Source organism: Anomalospiza imberbis, chromosome 6 (genome assembly GCF_031753505.1).
Source record: "Anomalospiza imberbis isolate Cuckoo-Finch-1a 21T00152 chromosome 6, ASM3175350v1, whole genome shotgun sequence".
NCBI classification, from domain to species: Eukaryota; Metazoa; Chordata; class Aves; order Passeriformes; family Viduidae; genus Anomalospiza; species Anomalospiza imberbis.
The window spans coordinates 35947823-35970154 of NC_089686.1; the positions used below are offsets into that span (position 1 = coordinate 35947823).

Genomic DNA, 22332 nt, shown 5'->3' on the forward strand with positions numbered 1-22332 from the left:
CACAATGAATAAGCAGCTACTGGAGTCCCTGTCCAACAATAACAGAGTGAAGCCTGAAGGCAGGATGCAATCCTATTTGCAACACAACTTTCAAAGTGCTTCCAAATGCTCTGTAATGTCTAAAAAATGATAAATCTGTGGTAGCACTCTACAAACACCCGAGCTCCGGGCAAAATATAAATGCCCAAAGGCAAGAAGTTAAAAACCAAACCAATTTAAAAGATCTTTTTTTACAAGAGAAACCAAGAACAAATGTTCCCTCACATGTTTGCACTAGTCTCCTGTCTCTATCTCAAAAAAAAAAAAAAATTTGCATCTTACCTGTATAAAATAGTAAGCATTAGAAGTAACAAAGCCCACAACTTAGCTGCTACCACACTAGTCTCATGTATTTTACTTTCAAACAGAAAATCCTACAGACAGTTGCAGCAACATTTATTTAGAATTCTCAGGTCTTCACTGAGTACAGATGAAGTCTTCATCATCCCTGAATGCAAGACCAGATTCTGGTCTTGCTACTCAGTTATGCTTTGAACTCCAAAGAATTACAGATGATTTTTAGAGAGCAGGCAAAGCAGATCATAAGAAGTAAGAACAGGCTAATCCTGTGCATCCCCCTCCCCAGCTCCAACATATTCAAGTGTGGTTGAGCAGCTACACTACAGACAATGGATCACTTTGGAATTCCCACTGCAAAACTTAAAGAAAACTCAGGTATATTCACCATCTTTCATATTTGAATGCATTCCTATTCATTAACCATTCTTCCCAAAATATCTCGCTTTGTCCTGCTCCACTGAGGAGCATCAGGAAGAAAAGTCACCCCATCAGATATTTAAGGGCATGGGAGACTGCATACTTTTCCTGGAATGTATGAATTCCCAAAAAATACCCAAGACAGGCGTAACAGGATACTCTCCTTCAATAGCACAAAGTTCTATTCTTTCTGTGAGCAAAATACAGTACCACCCAGTAAAGCGATGACTCTACATCTGGTTTATCTTGTTCCCTCACAATGGCATACTTCCTGTCTCTATCTATGCAACACCAGTTAACACCCACTCTGCATCTCAAGCCTTATAAAAATTTCCACTTTGTCCATATCAAGGCACACTATATTGGACAATAAATTCTAATCAAGTAAGATAAAATGCCTCTTAATATTAAATTATTCTGAATTTAAGTTTTCACCTAATTGCAAGTTCTTTGGATATTAATACTCTACCATTCTGACCAAATCAAGAAGCATCCCTTACATTTACCTTAAAAGCATTTTTTCCAAAGAACAAATTAAGTTAATTCAGTGATTTCCAATTAAAAGCAGACTAATGAGTGCACATAAGTCCCATTTTGATGACAGGATGCAAAGACTCCTCCATTTCTATGCCTTTTCAGGACAGAATAGGCCAAAACCTTTTTTGACTTTGGGTACATGTGCCCAGAATAGATGAATGCTTCATTTAAATACAGGAAGCACTTGTCATTAGAAGTGCAAGTCCTGACTGAGAGTTTAAAAAAAGTCAGTCTTTTAACAGTGTGGAGTGGTTCACACCCTTTGTGTTCAGTAAAGGATTGAAAAAGTCTGAATAAAACTAAATGCCAAGAAATTGAGCACTCTGCTTTGCAACCTGTGTAATGCCTAAGTTATGAAAAAATCACCATCCTCAATCTTACAGCTCTGTTCTCTCCTAGACAGTGTTAAACCTTAATCTAAGTTTGAGCTTTCCCAGAGCAATTACTTTCAAAGCTTTGGCAAAAGACCATCTCTGTTCAGTACTGAATTACATACAGTTCCTTCCTCTTAGCAGAAAAATAACTCAAGACAAAAATATGCAAGCAGCCATGAACTAGAAATGTTGTATACACTTGAGTGTATGTCAAAGCACAAAAGCAGCTCTAGTAGGGCAAAGCAGGGCATTAACCTCGTGTGAAAGTTCTCATACTTACCACATACCTACCAATCCACAACTTCACAAAAACATGCAACAGTCAGTTTAAAGAATTTCACCTAGCAACATCACATGTTTAACTAGCAGACAAAATCACTTTAAGCATAATACAGAGGGAAACTAACGGAAGGCCCACAGGTGTCAGAATCCTAGACTGTTCCTTGTACGTTGATATTTAACCCATTAGCTTTCCTCAAGTGCCACCTCCTTCCAACCTATTGTAGATCTACTATTAGTGTACCTTGGGGAAGAAAGGGGAGCACATGCAACAAGCCACCCTGAATTTTATGTTTATTTTTATTCTGGTATTTATTAAGTATTAATATTAAATATTATTCTAAAGTATTAAATTATTGTTTCTTAAATAAAGAGGAAGGAGAATTGGACACAAAAAAGAAAACACCTTTTTATAATACTCTGATAATCTGGAATGAATTATCAGAATTTTAAAAGGTAATTTCAGTTTCATATGCGTTAATAGTCTGTAATATACACACAAGAGATCCTAGCACAGAGGCATTCTCAGAAGTCAGCAAGTGCTTCTAACCTCATGCACTGGTTGAAATCCCAGGTGTTACTTGAAAATATTTTCAATTATTGAGAGGGAGGAAGGATTGCTTTCCAAGCACAGCCCACCACTTATCTTACAAGTCAAACTGTAACCACAACTACACTTTTAACAGAGAGAATTGAGTGCCTTTTCATGCAATCCAAGAGGTCTATAATTTCTGATCTTCCAGAAAAATGAAGACAAATATTATATTACTCCTCTATTAAGCTACATTATTTATTTCAACTAGATAATAATGGTAGGATATCTCAGACTGGTTTTCCAAGGCATTTATTACACGAGCTGTCTGGTTTTAAGAAAAAAAGCCACATCCTCTGCAATGAGAGCCAACTGTAAAATAGGTCATTGTGTAATGAAGCATGTCTCTGGTTTATGCTTGCCAAAAAAACCCAAATAACAATTCATGGCAAGAGTACTTCATGGATATCCAAAAGAAAGGCAGTAACTCTTACCTTAACAGGAAAGCTACACTTGCCAGTACGAACGCCTTCTTCATCAGTCTGCCACTGATGAGGCCTGCTGGCCTCTGGGACATAGACATCTTTCTTTCTCCTAAAGCTTTGCCGTAATTTGTTCATTTCTCAGATTTTCACGTCCTAGAAGAAGAAAAAAAGAATACTGCCAATAGGCACCAAACACACATTTAGCCACTTTGGGTCAACCACCATCGTGACAAATGATGCTGTGGAAAACCTGAGTTTTTGCAAAGATGAATGGAAGGGCCTGTGAGAGGAAAATGTTTTGGACACAGATTCAGAGAAAGATGGGTATTCACTTCAAAACTGAAAACACAAATCCACATTACTTGTTAAAATCTTTCCACAGCAACTGAAGCATTACACCCAGGAATAACTATTACTGGGAGCATAGGGTTATCTAAAATAGCTGACAGAGAAGCTCTGAAGAGTGATGCACATGAAATCCTGCCTCCCCAAATTTAAACACCTACCTAAAGCAACCAAGCAGGACACCAATAGCAAAAGCTTCCAAGGCACTCATGCAAGACAAGGATTCATAGCTCTAAAACTGCTCCTAAAATCAGGTGCTTGTACTGTTCATAAAGTACAAGAGATAGGTTCACGCTTTTACTGAGGGGAACAGTCCAGCCCTTGCTTACTCTACTGGTACAATTCTTGTGGTTAAATGAGAAATTCACTTCTTCAAAAGGGGAAGACAGTGCTGCAAATATACGTCTGAAGCCTAGAATTCAAAACTTCATATACACTATGCCTTTATGTATCAATTTCTATATACAATCCAATTTATGCTTTAGACTTGCTCACCTTTACTAAATTCTAACTACAGTTAGCCAAGAAGCTATCAGAGAAATTACTACTCAAAAAAGACTCAATATTCACCTAAAGAAGTAAAATCATATGGGATACAAAGTGGGGGATATTGAAGACATACTGAAAGGCTTCTTGAGATTTGGTCATCATTCCTGAAAAAGAAGCCTTCTCACAACGATGACATCTCATCTTGATTGAAAAAAAAAAAATGCTGCAGAATGCAAGGCAGTAAAATGTAATTGGATTACATATGCTTATTTCCCATTAAACTGAATAAACTACAGAATACAGATATTTACAGGTGTCAATGGCTGGCCTTTGAACAAAAGCTGCTTTAAAAACAGTTGGAACACTATTTTAAACCTTGAAAGGTACTAGTATCTTCCAGTCAAAACTGTATGACATAGGTGAGAAAAACCAACACATTCCTGTTTGTGGTATCTGACATTTAAGAAGTTTAAAGTCAAAATGCAACTATTTCAAAGCTGAACAAAGCTGTATCTCATGGTGCCCTTTAGCTATGCCAAATAACAAAAAGGTGTGCATTTTGTTAGTGACTCTGTAAAACTTCCTTCAGCAACCGTTACTTTCTTCCTCAAGCAGCAGATAATTAAACAAGTCAGTTCCCTCTATATCTTCATAGCATGATACTGGCTAATTTCTCTAGAATCTTCCATCTTTCCATCACCTATTAAAAGAAATATTGTAAGATAAGTATAATTCAAAGATATACCCCACAGATAAAGAAAATACCAGTATATCACTAGGACTGGGTAATTTAAGTGTGGTGATGTTAATTGTTTAAGCACAAATAAGCACAATAGTCACCCATGCACAAGTTCAGCGGCATTTGAATTCCATTATTCCTGGGTCTTGCAGCATTCTTGGTCCTTTCAGCATAGGGGATAATTCCTGAAGTATTTCTACATTAGGAAACAGCCCCACCAAAGACCACTTTTACAGCAAACACTGTGCTCAAAGTTGCTTGATGTGCATTTGAAAGCAACAAGGTGTGACACTCCAAGCAACCCAAATCCAAATGCAAATTAAGTGAAGGGTTGGGATGTATGCTGAACACTATAGGCAACTGTCCCTAGTAGGTACCTAGAACAGCCAGGAGGTCTAACAAGCAGTGTAAGTGCAGGGACGGGAAGTTGCTGAAGGATTCTCAATTATCTAGGTACAAAGAAATGTTAACTTCATTCCTTCATAGATAAAAAATGCTTGTCATAACTAGGAATATAAAATATTTTCTTGAATTTGAGTGGATTTAGAGATTAGAACATATGTGCAAAATAAAAAACATGTGCATTTCTTACCACTCAATAAGTTGAAGCAGCTCTGTTCTGCTTTCAGCTGGGACAAAGTTAATTTTCTTCCCACTGTACCAGTAGCTGGTACTGTGTTTTGGATTTAGGCTGAGAAAAATGTTGATAACACATCGGTTTAGTTGTTGCTAAGGAGTGTTTACATTAAATCAAGGTCTTTTCTGCTTCTCACTCCACCCTACCATTGAGCTGGCTGCAGGGCACAAAAAGTTGTGAAGGGACACAGCTGGGAGAACTGAGCCCAGCTGACCACAGGCATGTCCCACAGCATATGGCACCACATCAGCATGTAAACTGGGGCAGGGAAGGAAAGATGGACGGAAGGACAGAAGGAAGGATGGAAGGGAAAGGGGTACATTCAGAGTGACAGTGTCCTCCCAGGTAACTGCCATGTGTGATAGAGCCCTGCTCTCCTGGGGATGGCCAAACACCTGCCCGCCCATGGGAAGCATTAAATTAATTACTTGCTTTGCTTGCCTGTGTGGCTTTTGTTTTACCTATGTTTATCCCAACCCATGAAGTTTTCACTTTTGCTCTTCTGAGTCTCTTGCCCATCCCACCAGGAAGAGTGAGCAAGCGGCTGGATGTGGTTTAGTTGCCATCTGGGGTTACACCGTAACACTCTTCTATAAACATTGTTTATTTTACAAGCTATAAGCCATTTAAAAATCTCTGAATGTGCAAAGGCAATTCTCAAAGTTTTAAGAGGAGCTGCAAAACTTCTATTCTCCATCAAGGTTTAGGGAGGCATTACAGCAGTATTAGTTATGTATTTTGTTTTACAAACTGCAGACAGAGGACTCTGTGCATCCATTTGAAGGAATCAGAATTTCAAGGGAGGCCATTCAATCACCTCGGGCAGGTGAAACATACTGCAGGAAATCTCTGCATGGCATCTCAGCTCATAAGGACAGACACACACTTTTGTCTCCACTGCAGACTGGCAGTGCCAGAGCAAAACCACTGCTCCAGCTGCTTCAGTGTAAAATGCAGAAATCCGGTCAGCACACTGCTTACAGCCCAGCTGCCCGACCTTTCACTCCCGTGAGGGACAAATGGACAGATACTCCACTCTGCCAAAAGGGACAACAGACTCCTAAGCAGACACAATTAGACGCAGTAAGGCTCCTCTCAGTTTTGAAAATCTCGAGGTAACTCTGAATCCCAAAAACTTCAGTGAATAGCAAAGCAAGGACTGAGGACAGCACACAACCACTGTACCACTTGTGAAAAACCGCAGTCTAATTGCCTTATCATAACATTTGCTTATGCGAGCATTCTGTTGGACTTCTCCCTCCCGGGCATTACTGGTGCCCAAGAGACTCACACCTTATCAGACATTTATTCTGACCAGGAATCTCAATCCCCAGGGGAGGATAAGAATAAGAGCTCCTCAGCTACATTTTGTATGAGAAACTGAAGTGGCATTTTGCCCAAAGTATTTCCTTTTCACCAAAAACCAAATCCATTTTCCTACATGTTCTAATTTTGAGGTCACATTGGCAACAAACAGTTTAAAAATAGCTTATTCTATCTGATGGAAATTCTGACGAACAGCAAAATTAATTTCTTGTCAGGTAACCAGCAAACTCTCTCCAATGGCCACACTTTGGTTTTCTGAAATATCAGACTTATGAGTAGGTTGCAAAACAGTATGTCCTATAAATACTTAATTTGCTGGTAACATGCATGTCAGGACAACATAACTAGAGCTGTCACCTGATGGGAAAGTGTTAAATAGAACAATTCACACAGGCTGCATTTTTGAGGATTCAGGAGAGAAGCACCTGAATTGCTCCAATTAAGTGCTGAAAATTTTAATAATTTTGTCTGGAACTCAGAAAACCTAGTGAAAAGTCAAGATAGGGAACTCAAAATCTAATTAAATCACAAAACATAACATTACATCAGAGACAAACTGCCAAAAAAGGCTGAAGGCCCTAAGCCTTCTGGAGAAATAAGGAAACAGAGCCACATTGGGTCCTGGTAAATTTCAAGGTTATCTTACTGCAGACAGCTGAGTATCTAAATGGAGTCATTTTTTCTCCAGTCATTCCCACTGGAGAAAAAAAAAAGCAAAACAAACTCCAACAAAGCAAAACCAAACTACCCACACAACATGAAAATCTCCACCACTTTTGTATTTCAAGAGATTTCAACATGAGACTAGACATTAGACCATTTCCCAAAGCACCTACCTACAAAAGGTATCAAAAAGACAAATGAGTTTTTAAATTTATGTTGCCATTTATTTTTATGCAGATTTATGTGTTTTGGAAACAGAGCTCCAAAGGCAATTTAAGGAGAGCTGAAGCATCATTATTCTTCTGACCAACAGAAAAACTACCATTTACACCTCTATCAGTGCATTGACAGCTCAGGGGCAGAGTTGTCAGAAACCACAGAGACAGAAACAACACTGTCATGGATAAAAGTGCATGTTTAAGCACTTGGCTTCACTGCCTTGTGCACCATCAGGTTATGGCTGCAGAACAAATTACTGCAAGATAAACCAGCATGTTAATTCATGTCTTGTTAGCTGCTCTGCTGTACAATTGTGTTCACTTTTACCCTTCAGTGAGCACAAGCCAGCAATTTACCCTTCAGTGGGAAATGGGTAAGCTTTCATATTAAGTGAAGTTAGATCAGGAGGAGGCTGCTGATGATGCAGATTTGGAGCTTAGCTGTGCAAGAGTTTACCCATGTAACCATACCTTTAGATAAGCAATTCATTTACACTGTGGATAGCTGTTTCTTGCAGAGCAGTTGCTGCTACTGGGCAACCCAAACTAGAGAATCTGCAGGGCAGAAGGACAATATGGGTACCTGGGTACCTGAACTGCATGCCCAACTTCAGCAGGTTAGGTTGTAAGCTAGGGTGTACTACGTATTTCACACACTAAGCAACCACTTACAGTTTCAACACTCAGGACAAAGAAACAGCACAAACATTTTTTATCTTTCTTATGAACTCTAGCCTTCATAAAGTTTATTTAATCTACATTCAATTATCTATTATCTTCTCTGTTTGCAATGAAAAAGGATCAAAATGGGTATTAAATCTTCAAATTTTTTAAACCATTCAGCAGGTTTGGGATTACTATCCATTTTCTTTCAGAATTTAATACTGTTTCCTATTTACCAATTTAGAAAAAAAAGGAAGTCATGGGTCAAACAAGGGCAAAGTACTCTCTGCAGCCTGCAACAAATGTTGCAGAGTACCGGGGCAGGAGGGAACACACCCCGCCCCACACACACCCACCCGCTCCGGGTGCCATCCTCCTGATTTGTAGTACAAAGTCCTCCTACAAGAACGAACCACCAGGAGTAGTGTTGACACATGAACAAAATTCCTAGAAGTATGCACTTCAAACAGCAAGGAAATAGAGTTTCAAGAACAATGTATCACGGGGATCATTCTAAAATTTACAAGCCTCCATATAAATAAATTCAGTTGACTTGATACTATCAGGTTAAATCATTTAAATGAAAAAAAAAAAAAAAATCTCATTCATACCAGTATTGCTTGCTGGCCACACATAGGTGAGGGCTAAGCAGCTGCACAACCATCTGCTCCCTTATGTGCTCTTCCCCAGTGAAATGCACCTAATACTGCTGAAGAGCCAAGCCAAAAAGAGTCTGAAACCCAGAGCAAAACCTCATCCATCTCTAATACGTTTTTCTCACATTTCTTGACATCAAAGCTTTCTGAATCAGGATGCATTCTTCCTACCAAAGCTACCCGATAGTTCACATCTAAGAGGAAATGCAAATAATCTTAATCTTGTTTCAAAAAATGTGTTTATCTAACCTTCTTACTAGGAAAACACTCCAGAGACATTCCTCACATGGCTGTGAAGGTCTGTATCCTTAGAAAGCTCAGTGGCTCTGAGTTCCTGTGCAAATAAAACCTGGTCACACTTGTCCACAGACTAACATTTAATAGCTGTCTTTTGAGCATTATGAAAACCTCAATCATACCATGAAATGCACCAGGAAATGTGAACAGCCCACACTTGCATATTCCAGAAGAGTATTTCACATTGCTTTTTCCAATAAAATACAATTCACTGCTGCCACTTCAACATTGTTATGTATCTTGGCTATAACCAGGACATGAGGACATCAGTGAGGAAATATGCTTGTTTCAAGTCATTCTCTCAGGATGAGGTTTGGGTTTGGCAGGCTTACCTGCAATACAAACACAAGTAGAAGCAGTTCAAAACATTTAGATCTCTTTTGCTCTCTAATGTACAATTTGAGTCCCTAAATTTAAGATGACAATGTAAGAACATTTCATTTATGAAAAAGAGGCAAGCTAGGAAAGCAAGTTGAGCGCTGCCAAAGTAAATAGTCTGTCCCTGTCTATTATGAAGCTGCTAGGATGGAGTTTTACTTCTCTGAAAAATCCTTATTAAGCACTGCTGCTAAGCAAACGCTCTCCCCTCCTCTCCCACTTACACAGTACAAAAACATGTAATGTCCTATCTCACCAAGCCTACTGTAAAGGTTAGCCAAAACTTGCTGTAATTGCCCTGCAACAGCTCCTCTGCAATTATTCACCAGCACAAGCACACAGAGTACCCTTATCTTCTAAGGAAGAAAAGGTCACCCCATGTGTCAGATTCTCAATGTAGAACTTTGAGCCTTTTTGTAAGTTTAGACCCCATAAAATGTAATTAAATCCAGCACTGTCACACTGAAGCAAATGAAGGCAAGTAACCGTATGAGCATGCTCACTAAAACGTTAACAGCCCTGTTTCGCAATACAGGCTGACTAACCACATTATTCACCACGCGGCTTTCCAACCCATTCACCCTTTCAGTACCCAATGAACATCTCATAGTACAATACTACAAGTAAGCATTCTATCAAAATGTGCATAAAGGTGAAGCATCTCTTCATTTGTTCAGCCAGCAAACACATTTTGTTGTTGCTAATATTATTCAGAGTTCATTTTAAGAGGATTTTCCTTGCTGAAGATAAATTGTTGGATACGTAACTAAAAGTCTACTGAAGCAGTAGAAAACTCACCTTTAAGCAGTGAAAGTACTATTTAGATCATACCTTGAAAATACAGCAGAAATGGCAACCTTAAACTCTTTATGTAAGACCAAAGAGATCAGAGCTGTGACAGTAATGTCTCTGACAGCATTCTTTGAAATTGTGATGTACTGTTATCATATGATGTGAAGTACAAGACATCCTCAAATCCATCAGATTTCTTGCTGTCTTATACCTGAACTAAGGTATCGTGTGAGCACTCCACAACTCTTTCCAGAGCACTTGACAATTCTATCTGCACCACAGATGAGGGTGGAAGAGGGGGAAAAAACAATGTTCTGACAGTAACATTTTACTGGCAAGAGCCAGACTTAAACAAAAATTGCAAACAGCTTATGAAATATCAGGAAATGAAATAATGAACTGTACTCCAACACACTGTTAACAATTATGTGGCTAAAACATTCCGCTACCAGAGGGCCCTGTCCTAAAGCTTAGGATTTTGTAAAATACACTTTTCAAACATAAATACCCCCAGACTGCAGCAATTAACACAGGAGTCACTATTCCACAATGCTATGTAACAGAAGTATCACCAAAGTAAACAGATTCTTAAACTGTCACAAAAATACAAGTTTGATCATTGCAAGGCAGAAGTTATTCCTAAGGATATGCAATGCCCCTTCTAGCAAATGTAAGATAAATCATTTGCCTCTCACAAACCTGTGAAATTCAGCAAATAAAAGAAATCAAGCCTCATTTTCTCCATCAATAACTATTATAAAACAAATGTCCCAATTCATCAGACACCACAGCAACTGCAAACTCTGAATATGGTCCTAAACAATATGCTAAGAGGTTTAAGAGCAGAGATATAAGGCAGTAATCCCCTTGTTTTGTAGGCTCACTAAAAATACCCTGCAAACTGTCAGTCACTGGTGGAAAGCAGGTCTCCTAAACACTTTATGTGATACAAAGTGAGTTGAATTGTATTATCTATAATAACTGAAAATAAGCAGAAGCTTAGTAAAGAAACACTCGCTATGTGCCTTGTGGAAAGCAGTTCAAGTAATTCTGCTTTGCAGCTCATCCGCACACATGTGAATAGTTTTAACTAACCAAGCCATGTCATTTCCAAGTGAATAATTTACATTTAGGACAGCTAAATATCAGACAACTCAACAGTTTTCAAACATGAACATCTCAGTTTAAAAGGTATCTTTACAAATACATGCTGAATTTCAGCCAAAAAGTATGTTCTTTAATCACCCAATTCCTCAAACTGAAGCTTGAAGTTATCTATGTCAAATCCCATGAAAATAAACGTATTTTCAAAATTTAAAAAATACTCTTTTACAAGTAAAATAAGCATCTTTTACTGGTAGATCAATCATAAATCTTAGGTTTTTACACTGGACTTACTTCCATAGTACCTATGAGTATTTTATAAGCAAATAATCAGTGTTGACCAAACAGGCCAAACATCTGCTGCTTAGTAACAGGGTCGAATATAAATCAGTCAGTCATACCTTTGTGCTGTTGACCTGATCACTCCCTACTTACTGAGAGTCCAGAAACATACGAACACACATTTTGTGTATTTTTGGCTCCAGCTCTTAGGTAAGAGCAGAGAGAGCAGACAAAATGAGCTACAGATCCAGAGCACACATTGCAGGAAGTAACTGCACTCTAAACCAGTTTACTAGAAGGATATATTTTACCAAGATATTAAAAAATATTCATAGTGAAGCTTTACCCTTGGTTCATATACAATGTTTCACAAAAGTGAAAACAACCGCATTTTGGCCAACTGATCCTGCAACACTGCTCTACACCAGCCCACAGCACGGTCCAGCCCAACAGCCCACCTGGCCCACATAATGGAAACATTTGGAACAACAAACCATGGATTTGTATCAGCTTTATGAGAAACCTTCAGTGGGAAAGAACAGTAGTGCTGCTGAGTCTGCCAGCACGTAGGATTCAGGTACAGATAAAGTAGGTAAATCCACGAGGAGTGGCGTGCTCAGATACAAAAGAGGGAGGTATAGAGGGCTCTCCTCCACCACAACCAGAAATGTTTCATTCATTCATGTATGTTCTCAAAAGAAAATAGTTCAACAACTGTTTGCAGGTGATGCAAAATGTTCCGGAGCAAATTAAACTGATTTTAGAAATTCAATATCATCTCATGAAGAAGAAATTATTCTGTAATAAAAACAGCAGAGAAAAGCATATGGAAGAAGGGTAAAAAGCCACTGTAATTATTAATAGCAATTAATATAAATTCAGCCATTACTACTGTCTAGGAAAGGTCATAACTCATGTTTACTCCTCTAAAAATTGAATTTTCAAATAAGCAAAGAGTAGTAAGATTATTATATTATTATGAAATTATTTATATTTTAGAATTAATTATTATTCCATTATTATGAAAGAATTATTATGAAAGGAGCAGAGCAAAGCAAGCAGGATGCCACAGCATAAGACCAGAGTGTACTCAGCTTCAATACCATATAGTTGTTGTAGTTAATATACCCTCCCTGAAATGAAAGTGGAAGGTGCAGGAAAAAAGCAAGGATGAGGAGGATAGCAGGGACTACTTAATACCTTCAGCTCAAGGACAGATTAGATACATCAAAGGTCTTCACCTCAGAAAACCAATTATCCAGTGGGGAAAGCTCCAACAATTACAATGTCATAATGTTAGAAAATAAAAAGGGAATGATGATTTTCCAATTCTTATATTGTAGGAACTGTGAAACAGCAATAGAATCCTCCAGCAGTCCAGGTTTTAATAAAACAGTACTTCTCTTCATGATACAAAATCAAGTAGGACAATTCCTAGGTCTGGGAACGTTTAAAAAATAAAAATAGAAAGGAATTTAAAAAAACAAATCCCCAAACGACCCAGATGAATTATTTGATTGAAACTTCCAAAAGTTATTGGAACCTATAGTGGTGGTGCAGCCATCCATTTAGGAAACCACCCACTCCAATGTGACCAGCTGGAGAGTCTTGCTTCATGTCTAAATCTTCTGTTCTTCCCAGAACACTGACTGTATCAGAAAGAATTAATGTGCTATGGAGCCTTTGTTGTGAAGCAGCCCAACTCCCAGGCTGGTGTCCCTTCAGGGCCAGTCCAGCTGGCCACACCTCCGTGTTGCAGCTGTCACAGCACCACAGCAGAGCTGCTCACACCCAGCTGCTGCAGCACCACCGAGAGCTGCCTCACTACAGGGTAAGGATCTCCCTTTCCCAAACACACACAGAAGCAGAGGCATTTAAATGAAATGAATCTGTATATTCCAGATAGCTCACAAAATTTGAATTACTGAGGCAAAAAGCCATGGGTGCACTTAGTCAATCTCAATTACGAAATGAAAATTAGCTTAAGCTGCCACGAAGTGTGTCATTCACAGGATGACAGATGACTCCTTGTTACACCATTACTGCGCTGGGCCAAGCACTCCAGTCAGTCACTGCCTGGCAGCTGTTACATGGCAGCTCAAGACACTTCAATGGCTCCCATCCTCCACAGCTAAATATAATTAAGGCCCTCTTATCTGTGGGTTTTCTTCAGCTTGTTCACGCTAAATCAACCACACTTTTGACTGCAGCCAATGCAAAGAAGGAGGAGGGCAAGTGACACAAAAGGCATTTTTAATATTAATTTAGAATTCAAAGTGAAATTGTGAAGCGTTGCACTGAGCATTTGTGAAAAAGTGGCAGGTTTTAATGATAAAAATGAGCCCAGAGAAAAGATACAGTAATTTTTTCTGGCTGTCAGAATATCAGAGAATCATTTGATCATCCCTCATTAAGCCTAACAACAGAAAAAGTTCACTTCCACGTAAAAGATAGGCAGAATGTTTTTAGGAACTTACTCTAGTATCCAGCATTGCAACTGTGGTTGACTTCTAAGAACATAAAGTTTTCTTTACACGAATCTTATTTATTACAGTAGGAATTAATGTATACATTTGTACACCTGTCCAATGCAAGTTTTGAGTTGTTCCATAACACTTTTCTCATAATAACTCTTTACAAAGCACTACAAGGAACTAACAGAATTTTCCCAAATCCATTTGCTTTACACAAATGTAACCAAATCAGAAGCTAGCTTAACAAAGTAAGACACAAGCTATAAATACTTTTAAGCACACATATTGCAATACTTTCTGAACTTCCTCACCAGTTAAATACCTTGAAAAATATTTTGCATCCTCTCTAGAGTCTAATACGAGCCACGTGCTTCATCAACCACACAACTCATGAAACATTTAAGGAATCTGTCACCATACACCCTGGGAGAGGTGCCTAAACAGAGAATTCCAACACAATTCCAGCTTTCTGGTACCATTTTGTATATAGACAACTAGCATTCCTTATGATAACACAGCACTTAAAAAACCTCACTTCGTGCCTAATGTTTCCCCTGTCTGTTTACTGCAAAGCCTTAAGATCTAAGCAAGACTTTAGTGATTTTGAAAATTATATATAGCAACGTAACTGAAGAAATATCTTTTATAAGCATTTACCTTCATAAAATCCTGCTGTACGTAATGTTGAGGAAAAAAAAAAATTCCCTAAACCCAAGTGTAGTAGAATCAGCTACCAGAACGATGTTCATATGACAGCAGCAAGAATAAGTCACTTGGTGACTTACTTTTCTTTCCCCCCCTCAGATTCTCCTATAGTACCTTTCTTAAAAATCCCTCTCTCTTGAAGCTGCAACCATGACTCTATGGATATTTGATTAAAAAAAAAAAAAAAAAGGAATCTATGGGCTGAAATAAAGGGGAGATGATAAAGTGATACGGTCAAGTCCAATACGGGAAATAAAAAATTTCATGCAGGAACTTACGTCACTATCTCCCTGTACCTCACAATACAATGGTTTTTTAGATAATTTCAAGTGTTTATTTTAAAGAACAGCCCCACAATCTGGAGTTATTATGCCATCATACCAATTGCCACAGCTCCAGTCAAGGCTGGATTTTTCTTTATTCATGGCAACAGACCTGAAGCTTCTCAGACCTATGGCAAAACCTTTCATCTTATTAATTTCAATGTTTGCATATTTTAATTTGGGGTAAGATGGGAGAGGAGGGAAGGAGTGAACTCTATGGAATTAAGTGATAAAAGGACACATTGATCAGTCTGCATTTAAGGTTTGAGGTTTTATGGAAGAATTCCAAGTGAAGTTTTTCATGTCTGCTCTTAGATGCATACTTCTCTCCCCCACTCCCTCTTCCTATCACTTAGCATTTAAAGCCTTCTGCTTGTAAGGATAGTAATGTTGGTCTTTATGGAGGCTGTAGATAGGAATTCAACTGCTATTGCTACAAAATCTCAAAGGCACTGTTTTCTCAAACACTGATAATAATCTCTCAGACATTTCCTTTTCCAAACTGCAAGAACTCACATCAGCATTTTACCTGCTAGTCAAAACTAAGTCTATGGTAATTCAGAAGGTCAAGTCTTAGAATATAATGGACTAGAATATAATGGATTCAGACTTACTGTACCACCTTCCCTGTGATAAAATATTGGGATCTTAATTCAACTGTTTTCTGCTAGCTTTCCTTCCCCATATTAATTCTGTTAGCACACATTTTATCTCTTTCAAGATCAGCACAGAATTTCTGCTACAAAAAACAAACATGCATTAAAAGCCAAGAACGAGCCTTTGCATGTGTGCTTTCTTCACAAGCTATACTCACATCTCAAAATTATTATTAAGAAAAGGCCACAACACACATTCTAATGCAAACAGCTTTAAATAACCTTCATGCAATAATGAAAAGCCTCCACTGAAATTGGCTGTAGAATGTGGAAATTAAGATCAAAATTGTTCCCATACTCTTAGTGCAGTAAGACAGAACACTTAGTGAGATGAAGTTAAACCAATCACTTAAAAAGTTAACCAATCATACATTAAAAGACAAAGTTAAGATATGCATCTCAAAATGCCAGTGCTGCCTCTCAGGGTCCCAGTTTACCTACACAAGGAGCTAAGACTATCACCCTCTTCCATGAATACCAAAATCCTTTAAATATTCACAAAACTGTCTCACTATTCTTCATTAACAGTTCTCCCACCTGGTTCTAAACTATTTTTTATTTTGTTTTGTATAAAATAAAAAATATTTAATTTAATAAAAAATATATGTTTATTTTAGCCCCAGTATGGAAATAAATGGTGAATTTAGTATTATGAGAATGAAAAGATCACGAAAAGGTGTTTTTATTTCAAAAGCTTCAAATGAAGATAAAATTACAAGCAATACATGCTGAATTAAGTCACAAACATCTCAAGTCATCAGTAAAACATTCTGTCACGAAAAGACCATGTTCATTATCCAAATATTATTCGGATGCTCATTATTCAAACAAACTGAGCTTCTGACCATCTTGTTACAGTTGTTCAAACCCAGGAAAAAAAGTGCAATATTAACATCACCCCAGACTAGAGAGGTATGTAGTTCCTGGTACAAAAATTAACGTTCCTCATCCCCATCATGATCTTAAGCAAAGTAGGATGCTGCCTATCATATGTGGGATCACAGTTCTGTCTCCTTCAGAAGGGGACATGCATTCCACAGCTGTATGGCAGGTCATGTTCTTCCAGAGGGAGATCAGGCTGCCCACAAGTCAGTACAGGACTACAGGCAGGGCTGCCAGCAACAGTGGCAATTCAGCAGCTCCAGTGATGCCAAACAGTCCTCACAAACACACCAGTCTGACTGAATGACCTCAGCTAGGCTAGAACTGTGAAACCCACAGATGTCTCTCACCTTTCTAAATCAAGTTTTGTTCACAGTAAAACAGCTACAATGATCTGCTGCAACACACAGAGCTTGGTGGCAGAAGCAGAGAGTCCCAGAAAGTGCACTGCCCATAAGTAACACATGCTGGAAAACCACCTGGCTGCAATAGCCTCTTGAATCACACAATACCTGTCATCTTCTCAACTTTAAACTGCTGGACAAAAGAACAAGAAAAGTCAAAAAGGAAATAATGAGGAAAATTTGTCTTCATTCTCAAGTCCTTCAGAGCAATCAATGAAGCTTCAAGCTCAGCAAAGACAGAAATATCACCTGATGACCCTGAAATCCTGCACCCAGAGGCAGCCTTTCCACATCTGCAGCACAGTGCACTTCTACAAGTCACTCCTCAAAAATCCAACACAGTACAGAGCAAGTGGCAGAAAGTAACCAAGGCATCACTCACAAGAATTTCCCCTGAATAATTCAGATTCTACCATTGCCATATTCTGCATTGCTTGCTGATGGATGTGGACAGTGGCAAGCAACAAATTTCACTCCTGGTATGAGTGAGTTTGACATAAAAGCAGTATGAGCTCTACAGTTGGGGCAAGTAGGAAATTGTGCTGCTGCTACTGCCCAGGAGGAGAGATGAAATCATGTGCCTTGCATTGCCATCTTGGTATGGAGAACATCACCCTACTTTCATAAAAGACAGCTGTTCCTGGGGTGGCAACTGAGCTGGGCAACAGAAGACAGGATGAAGAGGAAGGCAGTCTAAAAATGCCTGCAATGGAACAGCTGGCACATAGCATCAAGGCAGGCACAATAGAGACTCAAGTGAAAAGGACACTGGATATTGTGCTGCCAGATTCACACAACTATGTTATCTTCACCAGCAACTAGTCACAGAGTCCACTGATTCGAACAGCATCTCCATTATTCTGGCAGGTGACTGTAGCACTACTACTCCATTCATATATCACCATTCTAAACAGTATGCCCTGCCTTCCTTTTCTAAGTCCAGAAAATATTAAAGACGTTAATCTTACAGAATGTGCAGCTTTCTCTTATACAATAGGCAGCATATAGGACACTGACAATACAGACAAAACCATTTAGAATGCCATTCATATTAGGAGGGAGACAACATCTCCTTCCTTCACAAGGAATCAATTATACAATCCTTAATTCACAGGAATGGAAGTTACAAACAAGGAATGCAAATAGTGACTTGGTGACATAGGTACTGAACTGAGGTAGAAAGTGAGCTTATTCTACTCTAGGAAAATCAGATCCCCTAAGAAGCTGGTATACTGTGCCACTGAGATGAGCTCGGTTGATTGGAATGTAGTACTAATAATGCCAAGGCTGTGGGTTCAATTCCCATACGGGCCATTCACTTAAGAGCTGGTCTTGAGGATCCTTGTGGGCTCTTTTCAACACAGAATCTTGGGATAATCCCTTCTTGCTGGCAAGTTCTGGAAGAGTTATCTTGACCACAGCCCCTGGAAGACCAAGCATCACCTAATGTCACTTTGAGATTACCAAAGGTACACATTTCACTTGGGCAGAAAACATCAGTGCACATGGCAGAACTTACAAAGTCCGCTCAAACTGCACCACTCGCCTGGCAGCTTTAGCAATCTTCACACCTGGTTAACTAATGACAATTGGTGTCTTGCAAAAATACACGAACAAAAGTAGAGGAAACCAAAGGCTGTCTACAGAAGAATGGCTAAGGCCTCTCTACTCGCTTTATCGAGCACTTGCTCATACCTCACATTAATTCTCAAAGGTCAGATTTCATTCCAAAGGCTGATTGTCCATCAGGTGCACTGCAACTATCTATACTACAGAGTCACCCTTCTACTCTGCATATGGTTTGCACTGCATCTTCCCAGCTCAAACTCCACCTCCTGAGATCATCTACACTACAGCACCTTACATGCCGCTCTCTGAAGTTGCACACACTGCACCAAACAAACAGCACATCTCAAGGCAGTGGTCTCCTTCAGTGGTATTACTTTCTGGAAAAGGAAAGAGTTCTCAGACATGAACTACAAAACCCATCTCTCTATAAGAGACTTTTTTTCAACATTATAGCAGTCTAACCACTGCAGGTAAGAGATGCTGAAAGCTTTTATATAAAGCCTTGCTACAAGCATAAATGCACAGCTTTGCCAGCCCTGAGACTTAAGAAGTTGGATTCCTACATCACAGAACTTCTATAAAGTAGGAGCAAAAACAGCCAAGTAGCTATTACATATGTTTCTCTGACCAACTTAGTCTCATGACAGTAAAATTATGCAAGTGTCTATGGTCATTTGAATCACATGCTTCAAAAAGTGCTGTTGCAAGCCACAAACCACTTTTTCTCAAATTTCACACTAACCAGATTTAAGAGTAACACCAAACTGATATTCTGCAGTGGTGAGGCAAAGTTGATGAACTCACAAGTATCACCCAAAAAGATCAATCATCAATGCAATAATATGTTCTTCAGTTATTTACACTCAGTATTTTACACAAAGAAGGCTTCTTCAATGAAATCTATCAATTTGGAAATGTAATAACTATTTTCAAGGGCAGCCTACTTAAGTCACTCCTTTTTAATTAAGGATAAATTAAGTATTAAAGAATTCAGAGTTCTTATGTTGTTCCCTGTCTGTAAGAAAACACTCTACAAAGGAAGGGCCAAAAATCACGTTCTGCTTTTGCACCTCTCTCTGTTGTGAAATACACCCTCTGAAGTTGACCACCAGCACTGTTTACACATGGATTGTATAGAAACATCTTTATAAAGTACACAGTGTCTGATTACACAAACTGACAGAACTTCCTCAGCCCTTCTAAATCTCGAGTCTGAGTGATGACAACACCATTTAGTAACAACAGTTTCCAGGACACTCATATTCACATTGCCTATTGGAAGTTCCTTATCACCAGAAAGGGTTGCAGTCCAAGCGTCATGTCTGACAGCTACAGTGCGTTTTTCCATGTTCACTTTCTTTCCTGTACTTGGTCCTTCTGTTTCCAAGTTTAACTCAAGGCTGAGTCCTTTCTTGGTCAACCAACTTGAATTTTAGAAGTTTCTTAAGATTAAACATTACAGTCATTCTGACTGGAAATAAACTTACTAATGGTACAAGATGAAGCACCCTGAACCCTGAAAACTACACAAGAAAGAACGGGATGAAATTCAGCATGCCCTGGATTCTAAACCCCAAAGCTGACAAGCAATCACAACTACATAAATTTTTATTCCCAATATTCTGAAATATCAAATTAGTGATCTACACAGGCCTTTTTTATTGTCACAGAACTTCTCTCTCCCTGAATTCTTACAAAAAAGAAGAACTAAAGATGAAGGTGACAGACTAATTTCAGAGTCTGGAACTGAATGCTTTTCATAGCCTCTAACATGAACTTGTAGAATGCAACAGGCTGCTGTAACAAAGCCAAGATAACTGAGGTTATCTTGGATTGTCCTCCAACCACACCCAGGAATGCAATGCATGCCAGAACTCCACAGTTGGTCAAGACATGGGCGCAGGAGGAATCGCAATGTGCTCTTGAGTCAGTTTCTCACCGCTGGAATAAGGCATTGAGGCGGGCTTGCTATAAATATCCAGGGCTGGAGATATAGGAGGAGATTGGAGCCATATGTGGGAGACCCAAATACCAATTACACACTGAGCGAAGTTCCAGCAACACAAAATTAAGGAATAAAAGGAGATTCAGGAAATGGCCTACTTTAAGGCATACAGTCTGCATGTTCTGAACTCTCACAGAAACAGAGCAACCAAGAAATAAGGCTGGGAAAGAAATCAGAAGTTTGGGCTACAGAAAAATCCCCTATATTACACACCAATGCATACAATCCTGTTATTGAATTTATGTTTTCTACGTAGAACAAGTAAAATTTGTGTGAAAAACCAGATTAACTAGTAAGGCAAAAATCCCAAAAGATGTGACTGACCACATGAGCTAACTTCACAGAACATACCTAAAGTTTGCCCGAGCTTAAGATCGTATTCATAGCTGAACATTCATGTGATCTTCTCCAGTTTTTGCAGTTAAATTGTCTTACTCCATTTTTTGTTGTTTCTTTGTTCGATTGGGAGGGGAGGATGTTTTTCTACTAAGAACATTTTTACTTTTAAAAATATTCTCTATGGATGAGTGTCTTTTCTAATAAAAAGGATTTTTAAAATTTTGTTACTGCTACATTCCTCTTCTAGAACCCCCACCCTGGACTTACAAAAAAAATGAGTATCTGAATAGAAGTTTAAAAATTGTCTTACATTTCACAAGAGTGAAGACACCTAAAGCAAACTTGTAAACATTTTTCCTGAAGGGGTAGAGAGGCATTTGATAAGTATTTGACATACTTAGTTCCCTGATACAGGAAAAAAGGTTGGAAAGCATTCCTAAAATATTTGATCGTCTTGAGATTCACAGTAGGAGGCTGTATTTCCTGCTGGATAATAGTATTATGTTACACATAAAAACGACTATGTCAGTAAAATTAAAACAGCTACAACACGTGAAGCTCTCAGCAGAGCTCCCGTTGTGTTTGAAGGGAGACTCCAGAAGGGCCCAAGGGACTTGCAACACACCAGCAAGAGGGATGACGGAACACCTCTGTAAAACCTAAGTATCCCAGATTGATGACCATTGTGTGAAGTTAATTTATGATCACTTTGGTACAAAATCAGAACCTAGACCTCTGACTAACTCTCCTTTATAAAATTATTTTGGGAATGGGAAAGAAAAAAAAAATCAATGTGCTTTTTGTAGATATAATTACCCAGAGATTATGGGAGCAGGCAATGTGTGTCAGTATTACTGACTAAGCATTATGTCCTAGGTCTGAGAAGAAAAAAATTAAGGAAATAACAACTAAAACATGAATAAAAAGGCATCACTGGCATAGCTATTGCTAAGTGACATCTTATCTAGCTTTTATAGCGATTAATTATTGACTGGCATCACAGAAGAAATAGATTGTGAGTAGAAGTCTGTATATTCATAACATCAGTTCATGAGTATGGTGTTTAAAACCAAATCCAAGCAAGACTCAAGTCTTCAAACTAGAGAAACATTTATCTACTAAATACACTGTAAGAACATCCAGTGTTTATTTACGCTATATTACATTTCAAAGGTTCAAACTTTCAACATATCAGTAACTAGTAACCTTTCCTGAATCTATTTTAAGTGGTTAAAGATTCTCCCTATGCAAACAATTAGAGGGACTTTTTAAAGATCTCACTGAATTTAAAGGTCTAGGTTGAGATGAGTTCCGAGAACACGAAAAGCACTTTTACACGATGTTCTCACTTATGTTAGGATACACATTTTAAAAAGAAATAAATGTCCTGAGGATGTCCCACAATTTATTTATCATCTTTCAT

General features: G+C 38.6%; 1 protein-coding gene across 14 annotated transcripts in view; it reads right to left on the reverse strand.

Moving 5' to 3' along the window:
* NUMB (NUMB endocytic adaptor protein) overlaps positions 1-22332 on the reverse strand; it is an 89919-nt gene that overhangs the window by 31710 nt on the left and 35877 nt on the right. For 13 of the 14 annotated variants that reach the window (XM_068193347.1, XM_068193342.1, XM_068193346.1 and 10 more), the window contains exon 2: positions 2973-3116. In XM_068193347.1, the coding sequence (XP_068049448.1) occupies positions 2973-3098 (126 nt within the window). In that variant the 5' untranslated portion in view covers positions 3099-3116. Of the gene's footprint in view, positions 1-2972; positions 3117-8956; positions 8978-22332 lie in introns of those variants that run through there. The other variant, XM_068193337.1, reaches the window with a different exon arrangement.